General features: G+C 43.2%; 1 protein-coding gene across 1 annotated transcript; it reads right to left on the bottom strand.

Annotated features, from left to right (window-relative positions):
- Positions 1-1,747: 1,747 nt before the first annotated feature.
- On the bottom strand, positions 1,748-18,269 carry tysnd1 (trypsin like peroxisomal matrix peptidase 1). The gene is made up of 4 exons (XM_072282634.1): positions 16,853-18,269; positions 7,309-7,439; positions 3,919-4,104; positions 1,748-2,792 (listed from the first exon to the last, which is right to left on the bottom strand). The coding sequence occupies exons 1-4, from the start codon at positions 18,040-18,042 to the stop codon at positions 2,575-2,577; spliced, it is 1,725 nt and encodes a 574-aa protein (XP_072138735.1). The 5' UTR covers positions 18,043-18,269; the 3' UTR covers positions 1,748-2,574.
- Between the last annotated feature and the right edge of the window lie 7,119 nt (positions 18,270-25,388).

The raw sequence follows: 25,388 nt of genomic DNA, 5'->3' as shown, positions 1-25,388 counted from the left end.
AATCTCTGCAGACTCCTGGCAAATTTGAGGCTCTATGGTACTTTCTTTGCAATTACATTTATATGATGCATCTGGGACAGGTCTCCTGAGATAGTGACACCCAGGGAATGAAGTTACTGACCCTCTCCATCCCTGCTGCTCCGATGAGTGCTGGCTCATGGACCTCTGGTTTCCCTCTCCTGGTCTACAATCAATTTCTTGATTTTGTTGGCATTGAGTGAGAGGTTGTTGTTATTACACCATTCAGCCAAATTTTCCATCTCCCTCCTGTATTCTGATCCATTGCCACCTTTGATACGGCCCACAACAGTGGTGTCATCAGTGAACTTGTGTATGGTTTGGAGCTGTACTTAGCCACAGTCATAGGTGTAAAGTGAGTAGAGCGGGGATTAGGCACACATCCCCGTGCTGATGGAGATTGTGGAGATGTTTTTGCCAATCCGAATTAACTGGGGTCTGCAAGTGAGGAAATCCAGGATCTAAGGGGGTGTTGAGGCCAGGTCGTGGAGTTTACTGATTAGTTTTGAGGGGATGGTGGTATTAAATGCTGAGCTGTAATCGATAAAGAGTATCCTGATGCATGCATCTTTGCTGTCCAGATGTTCCAGGATTGTGTGACGAGCCAATGAGATGGCATCTGCTGTGGAGCTGTTGCTTCGGTAGGCAAATTGAAGAATCTTTATGAGTAGCACAACAGGTTTGAATGGTCAAACTCCTGCCAACTCTTATGTGGTTATGAACCAGCTGGAACATTTCCCTTACCTATATAAAAAAAAGTGCCTGATTTCTGCTTAACCAGTGGAATAGGTAGGCAACACTTCTGTTGAACATTTGGTTCAAAGGCCAGCACTCACTCAGCATCATTCTGGAGCATGAGGATGGATCACAGAACAGTACAAACAGTAGAAGCTCTTCAGCCCACAATGTTATACCAACCCTTTAAACTACTCCAAGATCAATCTCTCCCTTCTACTGTACATAGTCCTTCATTTCTTTTCCCATCCATGTGCCTATCTAAGAGTCTTTTAAATGTCCCTAATATATCTGCCTCTACCACCGCTCCTGGCAGTGTGCTGAATGCGTCCACCACTCTGTTAAAAAACTACCTCTGACATCTGAGTGAGCCAGACATCTGGTTCAGAGATGGCAGTGCCACCAAAGAACCAAGCTTCAACTTTCAATTAACTCAGAGAGCAGGGAATGAAACTGTTTCCAGTTGCCCTGTTATACGTTGCTTCAGGGCAGCTGTGGCTGCTTCTTCCTTTATGAGCACAGGTGTTCATTCTGTGCTTTGCTCCACACGGTGTAGTTTTTAACCTCCACAGTCTTCTCTGATTGTGGCACTTCATGTATGACATGAGTGTTTGCTGGCTCTAGGTCTGTACTCACTGGAATTCAAAAGAATGACCTATTGAATATTTAAAAGCCTAGATCAGGGGTTCCCAATCTGCGGTCCATGGACCCGTTGTTTAATTGTTGGTCCATGGCATAAAAAAGGTTGGGATCCCCTGTCCTTGATAGAGTCCCAGCACAACCAATGCAATCTCACTGGTATGTTTTATTCACTTATATTTGCTTCAGTTAGGAAGCTGGATGTTCATTATCAGTAAGTAGTTATTATGATTGGGACCCTGCTCATCAACTCCTCTCTTTTAGCTGGGTCATGTGATCAGCAGGACTGTTGTGCCACTTTAAGTCCCCTCCTGACAAAGACAGGTTGTCACAATAATTACTTAGAATCCAAGCAACAAGATTTAAGTCACATTGAAAACCAAACTTTAATCTGTTCCTAACCATGAACCCAACATTGGCATATATATGCATTCATTACTGTTATTACACGGAATATTCCCAAATTCCTTAGATTTGGGACAAGTTGCAACCATTGAGCTTCAATTTCAAAGTTCAAAGAACATTTCTTTATCAAAGTAAGTATATACTTTACGCAACCTTGAGATTCATCTCCTTACGGGCAACCATAAAACAAAAAAACCCAACAGAACCCATTAAGAAGACCGTCAAACACATAATGTACAGAAAAAACAAATCACGTAAACAATAAAAGCAAGCACATAACATTCAGAACTGAAGTTCACAAAAATGAGTCCACAGCCACGACGCCAGTTCATCACTGCAGCTGGTCCAGGAGCCTGTTAGTTGCAGGCCACAGCCTCAATTCAGCACAGAAATGAGTAAACCCCGACAATTTGACCTTTTCAATCTGGCCTGGTGCTTAAATCGGTCAAACATCAGCTTGTTCCTCATTCTTGGGCCTGGGCTCTGCCACCTTGATTCTGCTGCATTGAACTGCCTCAAGTCTGCTCCTGCGGCCAAACACTTGCTGGTTCCCTGCTCTCGGGACCCGGCCTGACCGCCTTGATTCAGTCTGTACAGGTGGTGCAAAAGCTCGACTCTGAAACGGAAGTTACAGGCTATTAATTGCAGTGATCATTTTTGAGATAACAGCAGATGGAGTCAAAAGGAAACTCCTCCCAGCTTCAGGTCTCCTGGATTTAAGTCCCCTCTGCTCCTGGTACCATCAGCAATGAGTGACCAAACAGGAAAAAGCCAGAGTTACAGTTTGCTCCTCCTAGGGCTTGAAGTTCTGTTCTGGAGTGTCCAAAGTGCGTGGAGATGCTTGTTTTCTTTGTTCAGTCCCTCAAAGACCGTAGCATCGTTCGTTCGGCAGTAGGTGGACAGAAAAGGATGCAGGACTGTGATTGGAAGGCTGAAGTTTAGGTGGGGGTAGGTGGCTCCCCTGGAGTTATTTCGGGCATTGCTGGAAACAATCCCTGCAGGGAGAAACATTGCAAGTTTAACACTGATACATTAGTGTTAAGGACGATCACTAAATGTCTTAACGGAATCTCCCTGCGTGGAGACAAAAGGGTGAACGTACAGCAAATCCCAAGGCAATCTGATGTTAAGTATTTTCCAAAACACTAATGTGATTCAGGACGTTCCAAAAGGCTTCACGACCAAGGAGGCTCTCCTTGTAATGTGGAAGTCACTGCAGGACTAGTATGTGTCCAGCTCAAGAAGCAGGCAGGAAAAATCATTCAGGACACTACACACCTTTTGCCTTTTCTAAAAGCTCTCTTCTGGAAAGGGTTATAGGGCTATTGAAATAAAAATCTCATGGCACCTTAAAAATTTCATCTCCCAGGCAGTTAATCTGATCAGCCATTCCAGTTAGCCCCCTCACCCCCTCTATTACCTCAGTCACTGCTCTGCACTGTAAAAACTTTTAGCCAGTATTTATAATGCTGCCTACATTGCAAATACACGATGGCATTTATATACATTTTATTGCATATCCGTGCTATAACTTCTATATTTAATATAATTATTTTTTCTTTATCATTGTTGAATGCTGATTTTGTTGCACGCTGTGCCAACACGACAGTAAATTCCCAATACATGTAAATGTTTATGGTGAAAAAGTTAATCCATGAAAATGTGGCGGTAGCTTGTCATGCACACTGCACAGTAAAAACAAAAGCTCTTCAGCCCATTGAGTATGTGGCAACCCTTAAGCATCCATCTAATTTAATCTTATTTTATTACTCTCAACATTCTTCTCAGATTCCCTGGATTCTAACATTGGTCCACTCATTAGGGGTAGTGTAGAAAGGCAAATTAGGGGTTAGGGGTTTTCTTCAACCCCTAAGCACTATAGGAAGATCTTGCAAACCCCATGTCAATAGGCAGTGAAGTTTCACCAGCTGTGCCAATATGCACAAAGCAAGCTCCCATGACAGCAATCACCATTTATTTTGGTGCTTTTGTTGAGGGGTAAGTACTGCCCAAGACAGCCTGGAGAACCACCAACCCTGCTCTCCATAGCACATCCAACCTCTCCACCCTACCCTGTAAATAGCTGACCTCCTCAATGAACTCCAAACACAGACCACCTACCCAGTAACTCTCCACTTCCGGTTCGAAAGACAGGTCCGCCACTAGCCCCAGCGTGAACAGCGCAGGTGGTCTGGAGCATTACGGGTCGGCCCTCCATAGTGACCACAGCAGACAGAATCCCTGCTGTCACCGAGGGCCCACACGCACGGCCAAACACTCCATAGCCAATTACACAGACGTCCTCTCCTGCAGATAGCAGCACATAAATTCACTTGAAGTATCACATCACATTTGAAAAAAGTGACCATGAGTTTGATTGTATATTAGAGTGTGGCACGGAGTCCATCTTTCCTTACACTTGAATGAGATTTCTGCCCTTTCCAACGTCCAAGCCATTATGATATGGCCCTTTGTTATCTTATTCTGTTTCCTACTTTACAAAAGTAATTCCATTGCAAAAGTACTTCAATGTTATAAGACCCTTTAAGATGCCCTGGCAATGTAAAGGGAACAACAAGAAGTTGCATTTAATATTTTATTTGGGCACCCATCAAGAGCATTAGTGAAGAAAATCTTACATTAAACCAAATAAAGAAATATTAGTCAGGCGACCAGAAGCTTGTTTATTAAGATAGATTAAAGATAAGCTTTGTCACACGCACACTGAAACTGCGAAACATACAGTGAAATGTGTTGTTTGCCTCAACCAGTCCAAAGGTATGCTGGGAGCAGCTTGCAAGTGTCACCATGCTTTTGGTGCCAACGTAGCATGCGCACAATTTACTAACCCTAACCTTTGAATTGCAGGAGGAAGCCCAGGGGAAACTCATGCGGTCACGGAGAGAACGTACAAACTCCTTAAAGAGAGTGGCAGGATTGAACCCCAACCACTGGCACGGTAAAGGGTTATGCTAACTGCTATGCTGCTGTTAAAGAGCACCTCAAAATGAAAGTAAGGTAGAAACTCAGAGAGCAGAAGGACGGTAGGGGCAGAATTTGTGATGGGGCTGAAGACAACAGCTTTGGTCTTCCTGGCATTGCTTTGAAGGAAGTTTCTCCTCACCCGTGGAAAACAAGAACTTTTTCGCCCACATTCTCAAGGTTCTGAGAAAAGTGTACACTATGGACCTTTGAGAGACCATGGTTCTGAGAGAAGTGCACACTACAGACCATTGACAACTGCAGGAGGCTTTCACGGCTATGCTTCAGTTAAATACAAAATGTAACTGCTCCAAGAGACGATAATAGGTGCAAGAATATGTCACCTGACCCCCTTGAGTCTGCTGCACCATTCGTCAAGGTAATGGCTAGCCTTCTTGAAGGATGAAGGATGTCAAAGCTTTGGAGAGGGAGCAGAAGCAATTCACTAGGATGATGCTTGGATTCGAGAGCATGCACTATAAGAAGAGGTTGGATAAACTTGGTTTGTTTTCTCCACAGCAACGGAGGATGAGGGGAGAACTGATAGAGATCTCTAAGATTATGAGGGACATAAATAGAGTGGACAGCCAGTATTTTTCCCCAGGGTTGAAATGTCTAATACTAGAAAGCATGCATTTAAAATGAGAGGGGGTAAATTCAAAGGCGGAGTCAAGGGCAAGTTTTATTACACAGAGAGTGGTGGGTGCCATTTTGTGTGTGCTGCTCTGGATTTACAGCATCTGTAGAATCTGCTGTGTTTACAAAGAGGAGAACCTCTCTGCCCTACAATATCACTATATACCCAGTGACCACTTTATAGGTATACCTGCTCGTTAATGCAAATATCTAATCAGCCAATCATACAGCAGCAAGTCAATGGATAAAAGCATGCAAGCATGGTCAAGAGATTCAGTTGTTGTTCGGACCAAAACATAAGAATGGGGAAGAAATGTGACGTAAGTGACTTTGACCGTGGAATGATTGTTGGTGCCAGACCAACAATGAGTACCTCGGAAACTGTTCGTCTTGTGGGATTTTCACCCACAACAGTCTCTAGGGTTTACAGAGAATGGTGCGGAAAACAACAAAAAAAAACACCCAGGGAACAGCAGTTCTGTGGGCAAATATGCCTTTTTAATGAGAGACGTCAAAGGAGAATGGCCAAATTGACAGGAAGGCGACATTAACTCAAATAACCATGTGTTACAACAGCGGTGTGCAGAACAGCATCTCTGACTGCACAGCATGCAGAAACTTGAAGCGGATGGGCTACAGCAGCAGAAGACAATGAACATGCAATGGCAATGTTAGACTGGTATTGTTCGAAGACGAGAGCAACTTCTGCTTCTCTGTTTTAATTTGGATTCCCAGCAGCTGTTATTTTTGTCTTGATTCCTGACTGTTGATACCTTAATCCCCACAGCAGACACAGAGGCTTATATTTATGCTGAATTTGCAGTAGGATTTACCATTCTGTGCAGCTTTTTTGAACTGAAATTGTGTTATGACTACGCCTAATCAATATGAAGTATGTCAGGTTTTTAATGCTTCAATTTGTTTCATATTATCATCTTTCTCACTAAAAAATACAGATTGTCAAAGTCAAGCACAAACATTTCCAGAATGCCAGAAGACTTTTTCCATGCATCAGTCCCTTGCTTTGCTGTAAAAAGTGGCCACTGACCTGTTAATAAAGGTAAAAATTTAACCAGTAACCTCTGTGTCAATGGGTCCTCACACTGTGAAATGGAGATAAGCTTTTATCAACTGTTGCTGGATGGCTTTGTTCCCTGTTAGCTACATCGCAATATCTGACCCATCAGCACATTTACTCAAAGGGGGTTGGCAGTTTCACAATCAGTAGTTAAGTGTGCTAACTTTGTGAAACATGAGATTATACGCAACTAGGAGAAAGTTAAGAGTAATTCAGTCAACATGTAGCAGGTTTGATAAATGGTATTTAGATAGAAACCTCATAAGCCACATCCTTGACTTTTATACCTTCAAATCAAACTCCATCCATACAACAGTTGTTGAAGTAGGAAGAATTTAAAAATAAGATGGTAATAAAACTATAGCTTGAAGAATTTGCAGACACTTTGCAGGAAAGACTTTAAAAATTTCAAGTGCTTCATAATTGAGTTCACCACATTAAGAGTTCAATGTAAATGCTAGCATATGGGACTCATTGCCTTAAGTGTAGTGGAAATAAAATAACCAAGGCTTGCAAAAGGGAGCTGGATAGGGGAAATAACTTGCAGGGGTATGGGGAAAGAATATATGAATATGACTAAAGGATTTGGACAACTACGAGCCATCATGACACACACTTGATGGTCTAAATGGCTTCCTTCTAGGCTCTACTGATTCTATGAAAGCTGTTGTTAAAATTAAATGAATTTCTAATACTGTATATACTTCTCTATACCATCCTCTTAAGTGAGAATATTTGGTTCAAAATGTAATTTTTGTTTTTGAATTATATCCATTAAGTTAGCTTCCCTGAGTTAACCCTTGATCAATCCTTACCCATCTTAAAATCAGAAGCAATAGTGGGTATTTCAATCAATGAGTGATCTTCTTCCAGTTCCACCACTGCCACATCGTAGGCTGAATTTTTCTTTGTGGCAAACACCACTCTTCCCTTTAACACAAGGTAGCTGTTCAAAGTTCAAAGTAAATTTATTATCGAAGTACATAAATGTCTCCATATACAACCCCGAGATTCATTTTCTTGTGGGCATTCACAGTAGAATCAATGAAAAAATACACACAAAGACTAACAAACAACCATTCTTACTACGGGTAAGGTAACCAGAAATGCACACAATATTTCAGATATTCCAAGGACTCACACAGCTGTAATGTGATGCCCCAACTCCTGTAGTCCATGCCTGGCTGCTGAAGACAAGCATGCCATATGCTTTATTTACCACCTTGTCTACTGAATCACCACTTTCCAGGAATCTTGTACTTGTCCCCCACAAGGTCTCTCTGTTCTCCGTCCCCAGGGCACAACCGTTCACTGTGGAGAGCTGCAACACTGAAATTGTGCTTTGTTTGCTGATGTTTACTGAACATAAGACATAGAAGCAGAAGTAGGCTATTTGGCTCATTGAGCCTGCTCCATCTTTCCAACATGGCTGATTCATTATCCCTTTCAACCCCATACTCCTGCCTTCTCCCCAAAACCTCTGACGCCTTGGCTAATCAAGAATCTATCAATCTCTGCTTTAAATATGCCCAATGAGTTTACCTCTACAGCTGTCTGTGGCAATGAATTCCACAGATTCACTACTCTCTGGCTAAAGAAATTCAATTTCACCTCTGTTCTAAATGGGCATCCCTCTGTTCTGAGGCTGTGCCCTCTGGTCCTAGAATCACCCACTACATGAAACATTCCCTCTACATCCACTCCATCTAGGGCTTTCATAGGTTTGATAGGTTTCATTTAGATCTTTTCTCATTCTCCAGCGAGTACAGACCCAGAGCCATTAAACACTCCTCAGATGTTTACCCTTCCATTCCAGGAATCCTTCTCATGAACCTCCTCTGGATCCTCACTAATGCCAGCATATTTTTCTTAGATAAGGGGCCCAAAACTGCTCACGATACTCCAAGTGCTGCCTGACCAATACCTTATAAAAGCTCAGTGTTATGTCCTTAGCAGATACCTGTGCAGAAAGCTAAAATTCTCCAACAGCTCCAAAATTTTGAGCTCAGCCACAACTTTGCTCCCTTCCTAACTCTCTCTGCCCCTTTCATCCATCCTGTGCCTGTCGACCTGTGACAGCTCCCAATCTGTCACTACATTAGTTTTAAAATACACATCCTTTGAAGAATGACAGAATCTAACAGCGAGCGGCATGGTGATGTAGCAGTTAGCCTAATGCTACTATAGCACCAACAACCCGGGATTCAATCCCGTCGCTGTCTGTAAGGAGTTTGTACATTCTCCCTGTTACCGTACATTTTCTCCTCGTGCTCTGGTTTCCTCCTACATTCCAAATACGTACAGGTTAGTAGGTTAATTGGGCTGTGCATGCTCACTGGGCCAGAAAGGCCTTGTTACCATGCTGTATCTCCAAGTAATAAAATATTAAGATTGGACCACACTGCTCCTCAAACCCGTTCCACAATTTAATGGGATCATGCTGAACCTGTATTACTTGCCTCCACTAACTTGCCCCTCTCTGTTTCAGCATCTCCCCCTCCTCCAAACCTAAATCCTCTGCAATTTTCTGCATTCTTCCATTCCTTACCTATTGTATATCCCCAATCATGGTCACTCCAGTACTGCCTCATATGAGTACACCGGCCAAGACGTTCTCTAGAAATGCCATCCACTGCCCACTCCCACTTCAGATGTCACTGGCTTTCTCCCGTTTTCCCTGCCTAAAATAAACTCCTGTGAATCAACCAAAATGGCCAAGCATTTGGGCACTTGCTACACTGCAGATACCATAAGTGGAACTTCCATATAACTATATAACAATTACAGCACGGAAACAGGCCATCTCGGCCCTTCTAGTTCATGCCGAACTCCTACTCTCACCTAGGCCCACCAACCTGCACTCGGTCCATAACCCTCCATTCCCTATCTATCTATCCAATTTAACTTTAAACGACAACATCGAACCTGCCTCAACCACTTCTGCTGGAAGCTCGTTCCACACAGCTATCACTCTCTGAGTAAAGAAGTTCCCCCTCATGTTACCCCTAAACTTTTGCCCTTTAACTCTCAACTCATGTCCTCTTGTTTGAATATTCCCCACTCTCAATGGAAAAAGCCTATCCACACCAACTCTATCAATCCCCCTCATAATTTTAATCACCTCTATCAAGTCCCCTCTCAACCTTCTACGCTCCAAAGAATAAAGACCTAACTTGTTCAACCTTTCTCTGTAACTTAGGAGATGAAACCCAGGCAACATTTTAGTAAACCTCCTCTGTACTCTCTCAATTTTATTGACATCTTTCCTATAATTCGATGACCAGAACTGTACACAATACTCCAAATTTGGCCTTACCAATGCCTTTAAGTATGCCCAATGAGGCATATTTAACTTCCAGAGGCCAAACATTTTAACTTCCATTCCCAGTCCCGTTCTGACATGTCGGTCCATGACCTCATCTTGTGACATAATCAGGCTACGCTTGGAGTGGAAGCAACACCTTATAAAACCATAATACATAGAAAGCAGAATTAGGCCATTTGGCCCATCGTGTCTGCTCTGCCATTTCATCATGGCTGATCCATTTCTCTCTCAACCCCGTTCTCCTGCCTTTTCCCGATAAGATCATATGCCATAGGAGCAGAATTAGGCCATTTGGCCCATCAAGTCTGCTCTGCCATTCAATCATGGCTGATCCTTTTTTCCCCTCCTCAGCCCCACTCCCCAGCCTTGTCCCTGTAATCTCTGGTGCCATGTCCAATCAAGAACCTATCAATCTCTGCCTTAAATATACCCAATAACCTGACCTCCACCAGCTGCCTGTGGTAATACATTCCACAAATTCACCACCCCCTGGCTAAAGAAATTTCTCCACATCTCTGTTTTAAATATATGCCCCTCTATCCTGAGGCTGTGTCCTCTTGTCCTAAACTCCCCCACCACTGGAAACATCCTTTCCACATCTACTATGTCTAGGCCTTTCAACATTTGAAAGGTTTCAATGAGATCCCCCCTCATCCTTTAAATTCCAGCGAGTACAGACCCCAGAGCTATCAAACGTTCCTCGTATAATAACCCTTTCATTCCCAGAATCATCCCTGTGAACCTCCTCTGAAACCTCTCCAATGCCAGCACATCTTTTCTTAGATGAGGAGCCCAAAACTGTTCACAATACTCAAGTGCCTTATAAAGCCTCAGCATCACATCCCTGCTCTTGTATCCTAAACTTTTTAAATGAATGCTGCCATTGCATTTGTCTTCCTCACCACTGACTCTACCTGCAAGTTAACCTGTAGGGTGTTCAGTACAAGGACTCACAAGTCTTTTTGCGTCTCAGGTTTTTGGATTTTCTCCCCATTTAGAAAATAGTCTGCATATTTATTTCTACTACCAAAGTGCATGACCATGCATTTTCCAACATTGTATTTCATTTGCCACTTTCTTGCCCATTCTCCAAATCTGTCTAAATCCTTCTGCAGCCTTCTTGTTTCCTCAACACTACCTGTCCCTCCACCAATCTTCGTATCATCTGCAAACTTGGCAACAAAGCCCTCTATTCCATCATCTAAATCATTAATATACAGCGTAAAAAGAAGCAGTCCCAACACCGACCCCTGCAGAACACCACTAGTCACTGGCAGCCAAGCAGAAAAGGATCCTTTTATTCCCACTCGCTGCCTCCTACCAGTCAGCCAATGCTCTAACCATGCCAGTAATTTTCCTGTAATACCATGGGCTCTTAACTTGGTAAGCAGCCTCATGTGTGGCACCTTGTCAAAGGCCCTCTCAAAGTCCAAAGATACACCATCCACTGCATCCCCTTTATCTATCCCCCTCAAAGATTTCCAACAGGTTCGTCAGGCAAGATTTTCCCTAAAGGAAACCTTACTGACTTTGTCCTATCTTATCCTGTGTCACCAAGTACTCCATAACCTCATCCTTAACAACTGACTCCAACATCTTTCCAATCAAAAAGGCCAACTGGTTTATAATTTCCTTTCTGCTGCCTTCCTCCTTTCTTAAAGAGTGGAGAGACATCTGCAATTTTCCAGTCCCCTGGCACCATGCCAGAGTCCAATGATTTTTGAAAGATCATTACTAATGCTTCCACAATCTCTACCGTTACCTCTTTCAGAACCTAGGGTGCAGTTCGTCTGGTCTGGGTGACTTACGTACCCTTAGGTCTTTCAGTTCTTTGAGCACCTTCTCCTTTGTAATAGTAACCGTATTCACTTCTCTTCCTTCATACCTTTCAACATCTGGCACACTGTTAGTGTCTTTCATAGTGAAGACTAATGCAAAATACTCATTTAGTTCATCTGCCATCTCTTAGTCCCTTGTTATTATTTCTCTGGCCTCATTTTCTAGCAGTCCTCTCATCTCTCATTTATTTTTACTTACTTAAAAAAGCTTTTACTATCCACTTTGATATTGTTTGCTAGTTTGCTTTCAGATTTCAGCTTTTCCCTCCTAATGATTCTTTTAGTTGCTCTCTGTAGGGTTTTAAAAGCTTCCCAATCGTCTGTCTTCCCACTAATTTTTGCTTTGTTGTATGCCCTCTCTTTTGCTTTTACATTAGCCTTAACTTCCCTTGTCAGCCACAGTTGTACTATTTTGCCATTTGAATATTTCCTTGTTTTAGGAATACATCTATCCTGCACTTTCCTCATTTTTTTCCAGAAACTCTTGCCATTGCTTCTCTGCTGTCATCCCTGCCTGTATCTCCTTCCAATTTACTTTGGCCAGCTCCTCTCTCATATCACTGTAACTTCCTTTACTCCACTGAAATACTGCTACGTCAGAGTTCACTTTCTCCCTATCAAATTTCAAGTTGAACTCAATCATATTGTGATCACGGCCTCATAATGGTTTTTTCCCATAAGCTCCCTAATCACCTCTGGTTCATTACATAACACCCAATCCAGTACAGTTGATCGTCTTGTAGGTTCAACGACAAACTGATCTAAAAAGCCATCTCATAGGCATTCAACAAACTCACTCTCTTGAGATCCATTTCCAACCTGATTTTCTCAATCAACCTGTATTTTGAAATCTCCCATGACTATCATATCATTGCCCCTTTGACATGCCTTTTCTAATTTCTGTTCTAATCTGTGGTCCACATCCCAGCTACTGTTGGGAGGCCTCTATATAATCTCACACTCTGACTAATCAAGAACCTATGAACCTCTGCTTTAAATGCACTCGGTGACATGTCCTCCATAGCCGCCTGTGGCAACGAATTCCAGAGATTCACCACCCTTTGGTACAGAACCTCCTCATCTTTGTTCTAAATGGACGTCACTATTTTGAGGCTGTGCCCTCTGATCCTAGCTTCCCCACCAAGAGAAATATCCTCTTCACATCCACTCTATCTAGGCCTTTCAACATTTGTTAGATTTCAATGAGATCCTCCCACCCTCTGATTCTTCTAAATTCCAGTGAGTACAGACTCAGAGCCTCAATTGCTGATAAACCTTTCAGTCCCAGAATCATTCTCATGAATCTCCTCCAATGACAGCTCATCCTTTCTTAAATAAGAGGTCCAAAACCATTCATAATACTCCAAGTGAGGCCTCAGCGGTGCCTTATATAGCCTCAGCATTACACCTTTGCTTTTATATTCTAGTCCTCTTGAAAAGAATGCTAACATTGCATTTGCCTTCCTCACCACCAATTCAACCTTCAGTTTAACCTTTAGGGAATCCTTCACCAGGGCTCCTAAATTCTTTTGCAGCAATAGATTTTTGAATTTTCTTCATGTTTATAAAGTATTCCTTCTACCAAAGTGTATGACCATACACTTCCTGACACTGCATTCCATCTGCCACTTATTTGCCCATTTTCCCAATCTAAGTCCTTCTGCACCCTCTCTGCTTCCTCAACACCACTTGCCCCTCCACCTACCTTTGTATTGTCCACAAATATGGCAACAGAGCCATCAATTTCATCATCCAAATCGTTGGCATACAATGTATAAAGAAGTGGACCCAACAGAGATTCCTGTGAAACACCTCTAGTCACTGGCAGCCAACCAGAATAGGCCCCCTTCATTCCCACTCTTTGCCTCCTGCCAATCAGTCACTGCTTTATCCATGCTAGAATCTTTCCTGTAATACCCTGGGCTCTTATCTTGTTAAGCAGCCTCAAGTGTGGCACCTTGTCAAAGGCTTCCTGAAAATCCAGAACATCAACCGATTCTCCTTTGTCTATCCTACTTGTTATTCCTTCAAAGTATTCCAACTAGGCTAGAATAATGCCTGTCCAGATATGCAAACAAGATTAAGAATACTCCATCTGGGTAGCCTCTAACCTGATGGCATGAATATTGATTTCTCCTTTTGGTAAAAAAAATGTTTCCCTTCTCCTTCCCTCTCCTTCTATTCTATTCCCCACTCTGGCCTCTTACCTCTTCTCACCTGCCTATCACCTCCCTTGGGTCCCCTTCCCTTTCTGCTACAGTCCTCTTTCTTCTCCTATCAGATTCCGTCTTCTCCAGCCCTTTACCTTTTCCACCTACCTAGCTTTACCCATCACTTTCTAGCTATCCTCCTATTCATCCCCCCGCCTTTTTATTCTGGCATCTTCCCCCTTTCTTTCCGCTTATGAAGAAGGGTCTGGGCCCAACAACCGTTTATTCATTTCCTTGGATGCTGCCTGATCTGCTGAGTTCCTTCAGCATTTTGTGTGTGTTGCTTTGGATTTCCATCTACAGAATTTCTCATCTTTATACTACATCCTTACTCGGTTAATTTTTACTAGAAAGTTCAACAATAAAATAACCTTTTCAGGCAAAATAGTCCGCAATGATATTGATCCTCCACACAAGCCTATCTTACCTCGCAAGAATCTGTTGGGGGAACTAACCGGGTCAAGCAGCATTTGAGGGAGGGAAGGAATTGTTCACATTTTGGGTTAAAACTCTGCATCAGTCCTGAAGTAGAGTTTTGATCCGAAATTGATTGTCTATTGCTTCAGACTCCAGCAGTGTTGTGTATGTCTTCCTCCCCAGCATTACCTTCCATATGAGTCAATTCAAGTACACATCTAGCTTTCCTTTAAATATACTGTATTTATACCAGTTTAACCAATTGTTGGGCTAATTTTTGCGGTACTAATGATGCAAAATGATATTGGAAAATGTTCCTGTGAGAAGCCTTGGGACGGTTTATCATATTGAATGTGTTATATGTGTAAGCATATATAAGACCTATTTACAGTATCTACTGCAATCTTAATAAAGTCCCAAAGTACTTTGTCAACAATGAATTATTCTTAGCTATTGTGCCTGTTGAACAGTAAAATAATTTAATAATGAGGTGAACATGCAGATAATCTGTTCCTTATAATGGAGTTGGTTAAGGATATTGTGCTGGCCAGGACACCAGATGTACCTTAAACAAAACTCAGGAATTTTTGACATTGACTTGAGACAGGATTAATGTCTTAACCAAACAACAGATATTTTCCACAACACAGATTTCTCTCAGAATGTTATTAGAGGATCAGGCTACCATCATGGGGACAGTTGTGTGTCTGTGCTCTACTGGGGAGTCTCACCACCATGAGCCAACAGTAGAAATTCAGGACCTCATTTCCTTTTATGATCAGACCATTGCTTTGGATTCAAGTCAAGTTCAGCCTCCTCCTCCTTAGCCTTTGCCTCTTCCACCTATCACCTTGTCGCCTCTCACAGAATTCCTTCTCAACCCTCTCTCCAATCCAGTTACTTTTCCGTTCTCACCTGGACTCACCTATTTCCTGCCAACCTGTGCTCCATCCCCTCCCACTATCTTTTTCATTCTGGCTTCTGCCCTCTTCCTTTCCAATTCTGATGAAGGACCTCAGCCTGAAAAGTCAACTGCTCATTTCCCTGCTTGGATGCTGCCTGACCTACTGTGCTCATCTGGCATTTTGTTGTGTCCTGAGGCCGAGTTTATTGTCGTATTCATCAGTCAGTGAGGTAGAGGAAACAAAGAAAAACTTGCTTCCAATAGCATCATAGGTATGTACTGGAGATACGATCAAGATTCAAGGTTGTGCAATGTCATTTCCTGTAGGCAAATGTAAGGAGAATGAAATAATCGTTACTCCTGATCTGATCCAGCACAAAAAAAACCACAATAAACAGAAATACGTAAGATAGCATACAATCAATCTATATCTATATAAAATGACTCTAGGATGTACATAAGGTGACGTGACAGGAAATAATAAAGTAGTGGTGGAGATGTTGATCAGTCTTATTGCTTGTGGAAAGTAACTGTTTTTGAGTCTGGCATTGATGCTACATAACCTCCTCTCTGATGGGCAAACAGTCCATGAGCAGGGTGTGTGGGATCCTTCACGACCCTTTTCTGCTACATTTCTGGATGTCCTTGTTGGCAGGTAGACTGGTGCCGGTGATGCGTCAACACACAGAATATAAGTGACACAAAAATAGTAAGACTGTGAAGAGAGAAAAAGTGTTCAAAGACAAGACCTTAATAGAAAAAAAGACATTCAGAGACAGATTCATTGTAGTACCAGGCAGTCTGTAGTGCTCCATTGGTGAGTTAGGTTTAGGGTTGTGTGTAGATTGGTTCAAGAACCTGATAGCTGTAAGAAAGTAGCTATTCCTGAACTTGGAGATGTGGCACCTGTGTACCTCCACTCAGGTACGTAATGTGACTCCCGTCTACCCTCCCCAGCTGGGGGTCCTTTCAAATAGCATGGATACATATGTCTGCTCAGAAGCTTGGAGCACTCTGCGATGTTCAGATTGTGCACGTGGTCATCAAGAACAAATGCAAAATTGCTCTTCATTTCTAGTCAATAGCAAACGTTCTCCACACTGTGACAATGCACAGTTCCACATAGCCATTGCAGACCTACCTCTGATAAAATCTTGACCTGAAAGGAGCAAATCATTCCCTCAGAGGGCTGATGTCTTTAAGTCCTGGGGGTTGGAGGGGGTGTGTGTGAGAGAGAGAGTGAGAGTGAGAGAGAGATAGAGAGAGATGGATGGATGGATGCCTTGCTGTTGTTATTTTGTCCTGTTGTTTTTGTAGTTGCTTCTGTTGTTCCACTGAACATTGTGGGTGTGCTATGTTGGCAACAGAATGTGTAGCGACCCTTGTGGGCTGCCATCAGGACAGAATCACGGAGAGAGATTCAGATTTAAATTCACTTATTTATCAAGTACATCAAAATATCCACCGAAATCTGTTGTTTGCATTACCAACCAACACAATCCTTACGTTGGTAATGCAAACGACAGATTTCACTGGATGCTTTGATGTACTTGATAAATAAGGGAATAAGTAAATCTGAATCTCTCTCCATGATTCTGTCCTGATGAACTTCCCCAGCATTTTGTATTATTACTTCAGAATTTCAGAACTTTGGATGAGTCTTACCCATTCGAGCCCGACTGTATTTTCACTCTGACAGATGGCGCTTGGTTTAACACGTGTCTACACGTGACGATCAGTCTCGGGCTGACAAGCACACCAGATCCCCAAACTCTGTTGGACTCTAGGAGGGCAACAGAGCCAAGCAGCTGAGTTAAGCCCTGACTCCCTAAGGCAGTCAGAGATGGAGGACCAAGAATCTCGAATCCATTCATAATTCTTCCAATAGCCTCCAAAATGCAAGTCACAGAGCAGACCAAGGTCAGCCCAACCCACTCATTGGCTTTCCAGCACAGAGGTGCTACAATCAAACCTGCTAGATAGTACAGATCCTGGGATATGATGTAGGTGCCACCTCCTTCCGTACCTGGTAAACACCGGGCATCTGTTAAAATCATAGCATTCCTCTCTCCTGCCAGGTTACTCACAATCCCCTTACTGAATGTGTTCATGAAGATCTCGTTGCAGAAGGAAGCAAAGGGTGATGCACAACAGAAGAGGGGCTGGCCTTTCATTAGACACTCGCTCCTCACGTACAGGAGGGTCTCTCCCCAAACAACAGTGTCCCCGCCTACCCAGCCAGGGCACCGCAGCAGGGCAAACCAGGCCAGATCCAGAGGGTCAGCCCGAAGCTCCTCTTCGTTGTCTTCACTGTAGAAATGCCACTTGTCAGATTTGTTAAACAAGGTTTGGAAGATGTCTCGAAATTCTGGGCATGGGAACATCATTAGCATCTCAGCCTGGCTGCAACTCTGGGCCTTGACCAGGCCGTCAGTCAATGAAGGGCATTTTGGGCTGTAATCCAAATGAGGGGACTCTGACTGGGGAGCTAGGGCGCCTGCATGGTGGGTAGCTAAGGGCAACCGAGGCTGGGGTTGGGTCCTGGGCATGGCTCCTGGGAACTGTATTTGGATCTGTAGATCGGGGTGGAACGCTCCAGGAAGCAGGAAGGGCTGGAGATTAGGATCTTGCTGTGCCTGTCGGAGGAAGGGGAAGAAGATCTGACCGTGGCAGAGGACCAAGCCCCGCTTTCGGTCGAGAAGAAGGCCACTGCAGCCCCAGGATCCGTCCCGATAAGGCTCCGCCGCCGAGGTGCCGGGGAGGCGGCTCTCTTCCACTGCGGCCCGCAGCCCGTCGCCCCCTCTCCGCAGCGAGGCGGAGACGATGCAGCTGCAGCGCTCCGGGGCCGGGGCCATCACTGCAAAGAGCGAGGTGGCCGCCTTATAGCACGGAGAATTCCCACACCGCTCCGAGGACCTTTGCAAAACTTCATCTCTAACCCGGAAGCGATGCGCTTGGCATCACATGTCAGCAGCTGGAGGTCAGTGAACGCCGGCGTTTTCATTACTGTATTTTGCTGACCTTCCGCCTGCTCACCGGGTTGCACGATGTACAGCACAGAAAGAGCCCATGAATCTGTCTGTTCAAGCGACTTGTCGCAATTCTGTTTAATGTAACCCCTCGATTCAGTTTTATTTCCTCATTTTTTTTAACCGAAGCTGTAATGCATGAATGGTAATTTTAAACGCGGGCACCGACCATCAAGTACCGACCCACACTAATCCCATTTTATTCTCCACATACTCCCATCACCGCCACCCCCCCCCCACCTGGTTCTATCTGTCACTCACACCTTCGAGGCTACTGTTAAACAGAATTAAAATTTCAACAGTAACACCTCACCTGGGACTATCCCACTCTTCCTCGCTATTGTACCTTGCCACCATTTATGTGCCCAGTTAGATTGTGAAACACTAAATCCAGTTATCGTAGAGTAATAAGAACAAAAAAAAAGTCCTTTGTTCATTGACTGCACTGAAAAATCAACCACCCATCGACACCAACCTTTCGTCAACCCCTACTCTCCCCATTGCTCACCTACACTCTGAGCAATTAACTACCAATCTGCCTGTTTTTGGGACATTGGAGGTAACCCGAGCACCCGGATTCATAGTCACTAGGAGAACATGCAAACTCCGCTCAGACAGGGCACCAGGTCAGGCGTGAACTCGCTGACTCGAGCTGCTGAGGCAGCAGCTCAGCTGACTGTGACACTGTGCTGCCCCCTACGGAGCAGTACCCCTTAGCACCGCATGGATCGGTTTAATTATGATCAGTTTACTCCTCACTTCTGCAGTAGAATTTCGTGCAAGATCCCACACACAAGTCGCCAGAACGACATTGATAAGGTCTTATGGTTATTTTTTGATGAGTATATGGGGATTGAACAGAGTCTAGAAGGGTGGGATGTCATAGAAAAAGCATCCAGTCTTTGGCAAAGTTTAAACTGTATATTCCCATCGACCTGCTTTGGGACCATAGCCCTCCATACTCCTACGTTTATGTACCTATCCAAACTTCCCTGAAACATTGAAATAGATCTCGCAAAGCACTTAAGCTGAGTGAAGAAGCTTCCCCACATGTTCCTCTTAAACTTTTCAGAATACACCCTTAACCCATGACCTCTAGTACCCAACCTCAATGGAAAAAGCCTGCTTGCATTTACCCTATCTATACCCCTCATAATTTTGTATACCTCTATCAAATTTCCTCTCTATCTTCTGCATTCCAAGGAATAAAGTCTTAATCTATTCAATCATTCCTCCAGACCTGGCAATATCCTTGTAAATTTTCTCTCTATTCTTTCAACATAATTTACATCTTTCCTGTAGATAGGTAAACAAATCTGCAGATAATACTCCAAATTAGGCCTTGCTAACATCTTATATAACCTCAACCCTGTACTCAATACATTGATGTATGAAGGCCAATGTGCCAAAAGCTTTCTTTACAACCCTATCTACCTGTAACACTACTTTCAATAAACTGTGGGCCTGTATTCCCAGATCCCTTTGTTCTTTCTCAGTGTCCTACCATTCACTGTGTAAGACCTACCCTGGTTGGTCCTACTGAAATGAAACACCTCACAGTTGTCTGCATTAAATTCCACCTGCCATTTTTCAGCCCATTTTTACAGCTGATGCAGATCCCTTTGCAAGCCAAGATAGCCTTTCTCACTGTTCACTACACCCTCAGTCTTGGTGTCATCCGCTGATCCAGTTATCCACATTAGCATCCAGATCATTGACACAGCTGGCAAACAACAATGGACCCAATGCCGATCCTTGCAGCAATTCACTAGTCAAAGTCCTGCAGTTAAAGAGGCAGCCATGTACTACCATCTTCTGGCTTCTCCCACAAAGCCGATGTCTAATCCAATTTACTACCGCATCTTGAATACTGACCGACTGAACCTCTTTGTCCAACCTCTCATGCAGGACCTCCTCAAATGCCGTGCTAGAGCCCAGATAAACACCACCCACTTCGCTGGTAACTTCCTCAAAAAACTATATAAGATTGGTTAAACAATGAACATACAAAATCCTGTGGATCTTGACAGGGTGGATGTCGAGAGGGTGTTTGATCATGTGGAACGAGATCGAGGCAATAAACAAAACTTTCAGAGTATCAGGGGTCCTTGGAACCTTTTGCCGAAGAGCGCAGTGGTAAATTGGTTTATTATTTTCACATGTGCGGCGAAAAACTTGTCTTGCACACCTTTAATACGTTTCAATTCATTACAACAGTGTACTGAGGGAGTTCAATGGAAAACAAAAGAGTGTGGAATAAAATGTTACAGTTACAGTAAAAGTGCAGTGCAGGCAACGATAAGGTGCAAGGTTATAAAGAGGTAAATGATGAGGTTTAGAGTCCATCTGATTGTACTAGGGAATCGTTCAGTAGTCTTATAGGAGCAGGATTAAAGTTGTCCTTGAGCCTGGTGGTATGTGCTTTCAGGCTTTTGTACCTTCTGGAGAGGGGAGAGGGTCTTTCTTTTACCAAAGCAGGTTTCAGAATCAGGTTTATTATCACTGTGTTATAAGATGTGAAGTCTTTTTAATAGTAGCAGCACAATCCGAAGACATTTACTTTAAATTACAAAGTAAATAAATCGTGCAAGGAAACAGAATAATGAAGTGGTATTCAAGAACTGTTCAGAAGTATGATGCCAGAAGGCACAAAGCAGTTTCTGAGTCATTTTGAGTGGATCTTAGTCTCCTGTACCTCCCCTCTGATGACAGTAAGGAGAAAAGGGCATTTCCCAGGTGGTGAGAGTCCTTAATGATGGATATGATGGATGTCACCTTCTTCAGGCGCCACATCGTGAAGGTATCCACAATAGTGGGGGTGGTGATAGAGCTGGCTGAATCTATAGTCCACTACAGCCTCTTGCAATCCTGAGCTTTGGCGTCTCCACACCAGGCTATGATACAAAAAGTCAGAATGCTCTCCTCTCTACATCTATAGAAATACTCAAGAATGTTTGGTGACTTAACAAACCTCCTCAAACCTTTTAACAAATTAGGCAGTGTCCATTATCAAGGACCTCCAGCACCCAGGGCATGCCCTTTTCTCACTGTTACCATCAGGTAGGAGGTACAGAAACCTGAAGGCACACACTCAGCGATTCAGGAACAGCTTCTTCCCCTCTGCCATCTGATTCCTAAATGGACATTGAACCCTTGGACACTACCTCACTTTTTAAAATATATACTATTCTGGTTTTTGCATGATTTTTAATCTATTCAATATATGTATACTGTAATTGATTGATTTATTTATTTTTATTATTATTTTATTGTTTTTTTCTTCTATATTATGTATTGCATTGAACTGCTGCTGCTAAGTTAACAAATTTCACATCACATGCTGATGAAAATAAACCTGGTTCTGATTCTGCCTTCTTCATGATTGCATCAATGTGTTGGGCCCAGCAGAGATCCTCAAAGATGTTGACACCCAGGAACTTACCCTTTCCACTGCTGACTCTTCAATGAGGACTGGTTCATGTTGTCCCAACTTCCCCTTCCTGAAGTCCACAATCCTTGGTCTTACTAACATTGAGTGTAAGGCCGTTGTTACACCACCACTTAACCAGCCAATCTATCTCATTCCCTCATGCCTTCTCTTCACCATCTGAGATCTTACCAACAGTGGTGTCATGAGTGAATTTATAGATGGTGTTTGAACTGTGCTTAGCCACACAGTGAGTGTCGAGAGAGAAGAGCAGTGCGCTAAGGACACATCTTTGAGGTGCACCTGTGCTGATTGTCCGTGAGGAGGTGACGTTATCACTGATCTCTACTGACTGTGGTCTCCCAATGAGGAAATGGAAGGTCCAGTAGTAAAGGGAGGTACAGAAGCCCAGTTTAGAAGCTTGGTGATTGGCATGATGAGGATAATGGTACTGAATGCTGAGCTGTAATCGATAAACAGCAGCTTGACATATCTTTTGTTGTGTAGGTGTTCCAAAGCTGAATGGAGAGCCAGTGAGAATGCGTCCACTGAAGACCTGTTGCAGTATTAGGTGAAGAGCAGAGCTCCAGGTCTTTGCTAAGACCGGAGTTAATTCTAGCCATTACCAACTTCTTGAAGCACTTCACTACGGTATATGTGAATGCTCCCAGCTGATAGTCACTGAAGCAGCTCACCCTGCTCTTCCTGGGTATCGGTATGATTGCAGCCTCTTCTAAAACAATGTGAGAACCTCGGATTGCAGCCGTGACAGGGTGAAAATGTCCTTGAGGACTCCAGCCAGTTGATTAACACAGATTTTTGAGCTGTATGCCTTTTATGAATTCAAGAGGGTGTACGCTGTCAGGGCCTAATGCTTTGTGAGGGCTTACCATCTTGAATGATGTTCTAATATTGACCACTGAGTCAGAGATCACAGGACTGTCGTATGCTGTAGGGCAGGGGTGGCCAACCTTTTACATTCCATGTGTCAATTATTTCACTCATGAGTTCAGATGCGCCATATAACTCTTGTACCCCCATTCAATTCTTGTAAAAATGTTAATATAGAACTCGTGCATGAAAAAAATCGCATCTGAACTCGTGCATGAAAAAATTGACGCATGGAATGTAAAAGGTTGGCCACTCCTGCTGTAGGGTGTCACACAGGTTGTGTTATTCTCCATTTCAAAGCATGCAGAAAAGGCATTCAGCCCATTGGGGAGCGAAGCATCACAGCCATTTAATTAACAGTGGATGTTACGTTTCATCTTATAGAAAGAAATTGTATACAAACAGCGAAGGGTTTAGACAGAGTCCATGGGAATGAGGCTGGGAGAAGCTGGTTTCTGTGATATACTGAGTTGTGTCTGCAACCCTCTGCAGTTTCTTGCAGTCTCAGACAGAAATTGCCATTATTAAACCGTGATGCATCCAGATCAGATACTTTCTATGGTGCATCATTAAATATTAATTGGGTCAAAGGGAACATGCTAAATTTCTTTAGAAGCAAAGACTGGGTATTTTTAAGGCAGAGGCAGACAGATTCTTGATAAACAGATTATAGATTACTGGAAGTAGGCAGGAATGTGGAGTTGATCTTACAATCAGATCTTACTGAATGGCAGAACAAGCTCAGGCAGACAAGTTACCTACTCCTGCTCCTAATTCACATGTCTGATTAGAGCCAGGTGGTTGTTTATAATGTTTAGCGAGAGTCTTTAGTCAAGACGCCTCAAAAATGTGATGATCCTCCAAGGAAAAGTTGAAATTATCAACCTAGACTCAGTGCTCAGCTCTGGAAGTTTAAAACCCACAACTTGGTGCCTCAGAGACAATGCTGATATCATAGCCAGAAGGATGCCTAGAACAGAGCCGATCATTAGTGGTTGTCAGCGCTCTGCAATGTAGTTCAGAGTTTCCATGGGAAGCCTCCAACCCACTCATTTTTTAATGTGTGTGGCCCAAATACCTTATTCTACATTAACAGAAAACTAGCAGGTCATAGAGCCCCAAAGCTTAATAAGAACAAGGCTGATTATCTACTTCAGCTTTTATTTTCCCGGCTCATTCTCACAACCCTTTGTTCTTCTAGAGCTCAAAAATCTGCAGAGCTCTGCCCTGAACATGTAAAATGAAGAGCAGTCCCAGCCTTGCAGTGTGGAGAATTTCAATGATTCACAGCCCTTTAAAAGAAGAAATCTCTCAATAACTTAAATGATAAAAGCTTTATCCTGAGATGCCACTCTCTCATTCTGGATTTTCCAGCATGTGGAAACACCTGGTGAATTCCTTTAGGAATTGAGTACATTTCCATGAGATCACCTCTTATTTTTCCGGATGACAAATAATGTATCCCTTCCATAACTGCTAGCTTTTCAGTCCAGGAATCCATTACAACACCCAGACTATTATGTTTATTTCTATATCTGGGACTAAAAATTCCTCTGCTCTTTCACTGGCATACTAAAGGATCATTTTCCAGTGTACCAATGAATACTCCATTCTGGACCCACTGCCATAAACAGCTATGGTGCCCTCAATCAAGACAGTCAGAGCTACTGATCACCTTTTGCTGTTTTTTTTGTTCACTGTTGAGTGTGATGGGGTGAAAAAGTCCTAAAAGCTTGTCCTAGCTTTATGGATGTCTGAATACTTGGTTCATCTTGAGGGAGAAGGTGATAAAGTGGTTCACATAACTGTTGAAATAGTTCTTTGGCATATGCTACCTCTCTGGCCCTGCACTCATTTCTGGAGGATCTGGACTGTACAGACACTTATGTCTGACTATTACTTATTGACTAGAGCTACATTTTCAGTGCTAAAATTCTAAGCAACCTCTTCCAGAAACTCCAGACCCTAGGAATTAATGCCTCCCTCTGCAACTGCATCCTTGATTTTGTGACTAACAGACTGCAATCAGTCAGGATAGGTAGCAACAGCTCCACCATGATTATTCTAAACACTGGTGCTCCACAGGGCTGTGTCCTCAGTCCCCTACTCTACTCCCTGCACGCTCATGATTGTGTGGCTAGATTCTGCTCTAACTTCATCCACTATATACCACTATAGTGGGCCATATCTCAAATAATGAATTTGAGTACAGGAAGGAGATAGAGAGCTTAGTAACATGATGTCATTCTCTCAATGTCAGCAAGGTTATTTTTAACTTTAAAAAGGTGGGCAGTGCACATTCTCCTGTCTACATCAACATTGTTGAGGTTGAGATCTCCATGTTTCTTGGAGTGAACATCACCAATCACCTGTCTAATCATGTAGACATCACAGCCAAAAAACTCAACGCCCTCAGGAGGCTAAGAAATTAGGCATCTCACTGTTGAGCCTCACTAACTTTTAATTGATGCACAATTGAAAACACCCTTTTTAGATGCCTAACTGCTTGGTATGGTAACTGCTCTGCACATGTCAGCAAGAAACTCCAGAAAATTGTGGACCCAGTTGAGCATATTACAGAAACCAGCCTCCCCTCTACGGACTCTAAATATACATCTCACTGCCTCAGTAAAGCAGCCAGTGTAATCAAAGACCCCACCTAAACCAGACATTCTCTCTTTTCTCCTTCTATCGGGTAGATTAAAAAAAAAACCTGAAAGCATGTACCACCAGGCTCAAGGACGGCTTCAACCCCACTGTTAAATGGTTCCCTAGTATTATAAAATGGACTCAACCTCACAATCTACTTAGTTATGCTCTTGCACCTTGTTTACCTGCACTGCATTTCTCTATA

The sequence above is a fragment of the Mobula birostris genome, chromosome 18 (assembly GCF_030028105.1).
Source record: "Mobula birostris isolate sMobBir1 chromosome 18, sMobBir1.hap1, whole genome shotgun sequence".
NCBI lineage: Eukaryota > Metazoa > Chordata > Chondrichthyes > Myliobatiformes > Myliobatidae > Mobula > Mobula birostris.
This window is presented reverse-complemented; position numbering and strand designations above follow the sequence as displayed.

Excerpts from the sequence above, each read along its gene's own strand:
- tysnd1 (XM_072282634.1), bottom strand. The coding sequence starts at position 18,042 with ATGGCCCCGGCCCCGGAGCGCTGCAGCTGCATCGTCTCCGCCTCGCTG. Across the intron at positions 7,440-16,852 it reads ATACAGTCGGGCTCGAATGG|CTACCTTGTGTTAAAGGGAA; the intron begins GTAAGACTCATC and ends AACTTTGAACAG. Across the intron at positions 2,793-3,918 it reads CGGAAGTGGAGAGTTACTGG|GGATTGTTTCCAGCAATGCC; the intron begins GTAGGTGGTCTG and ends TTCTCCCTGCAG.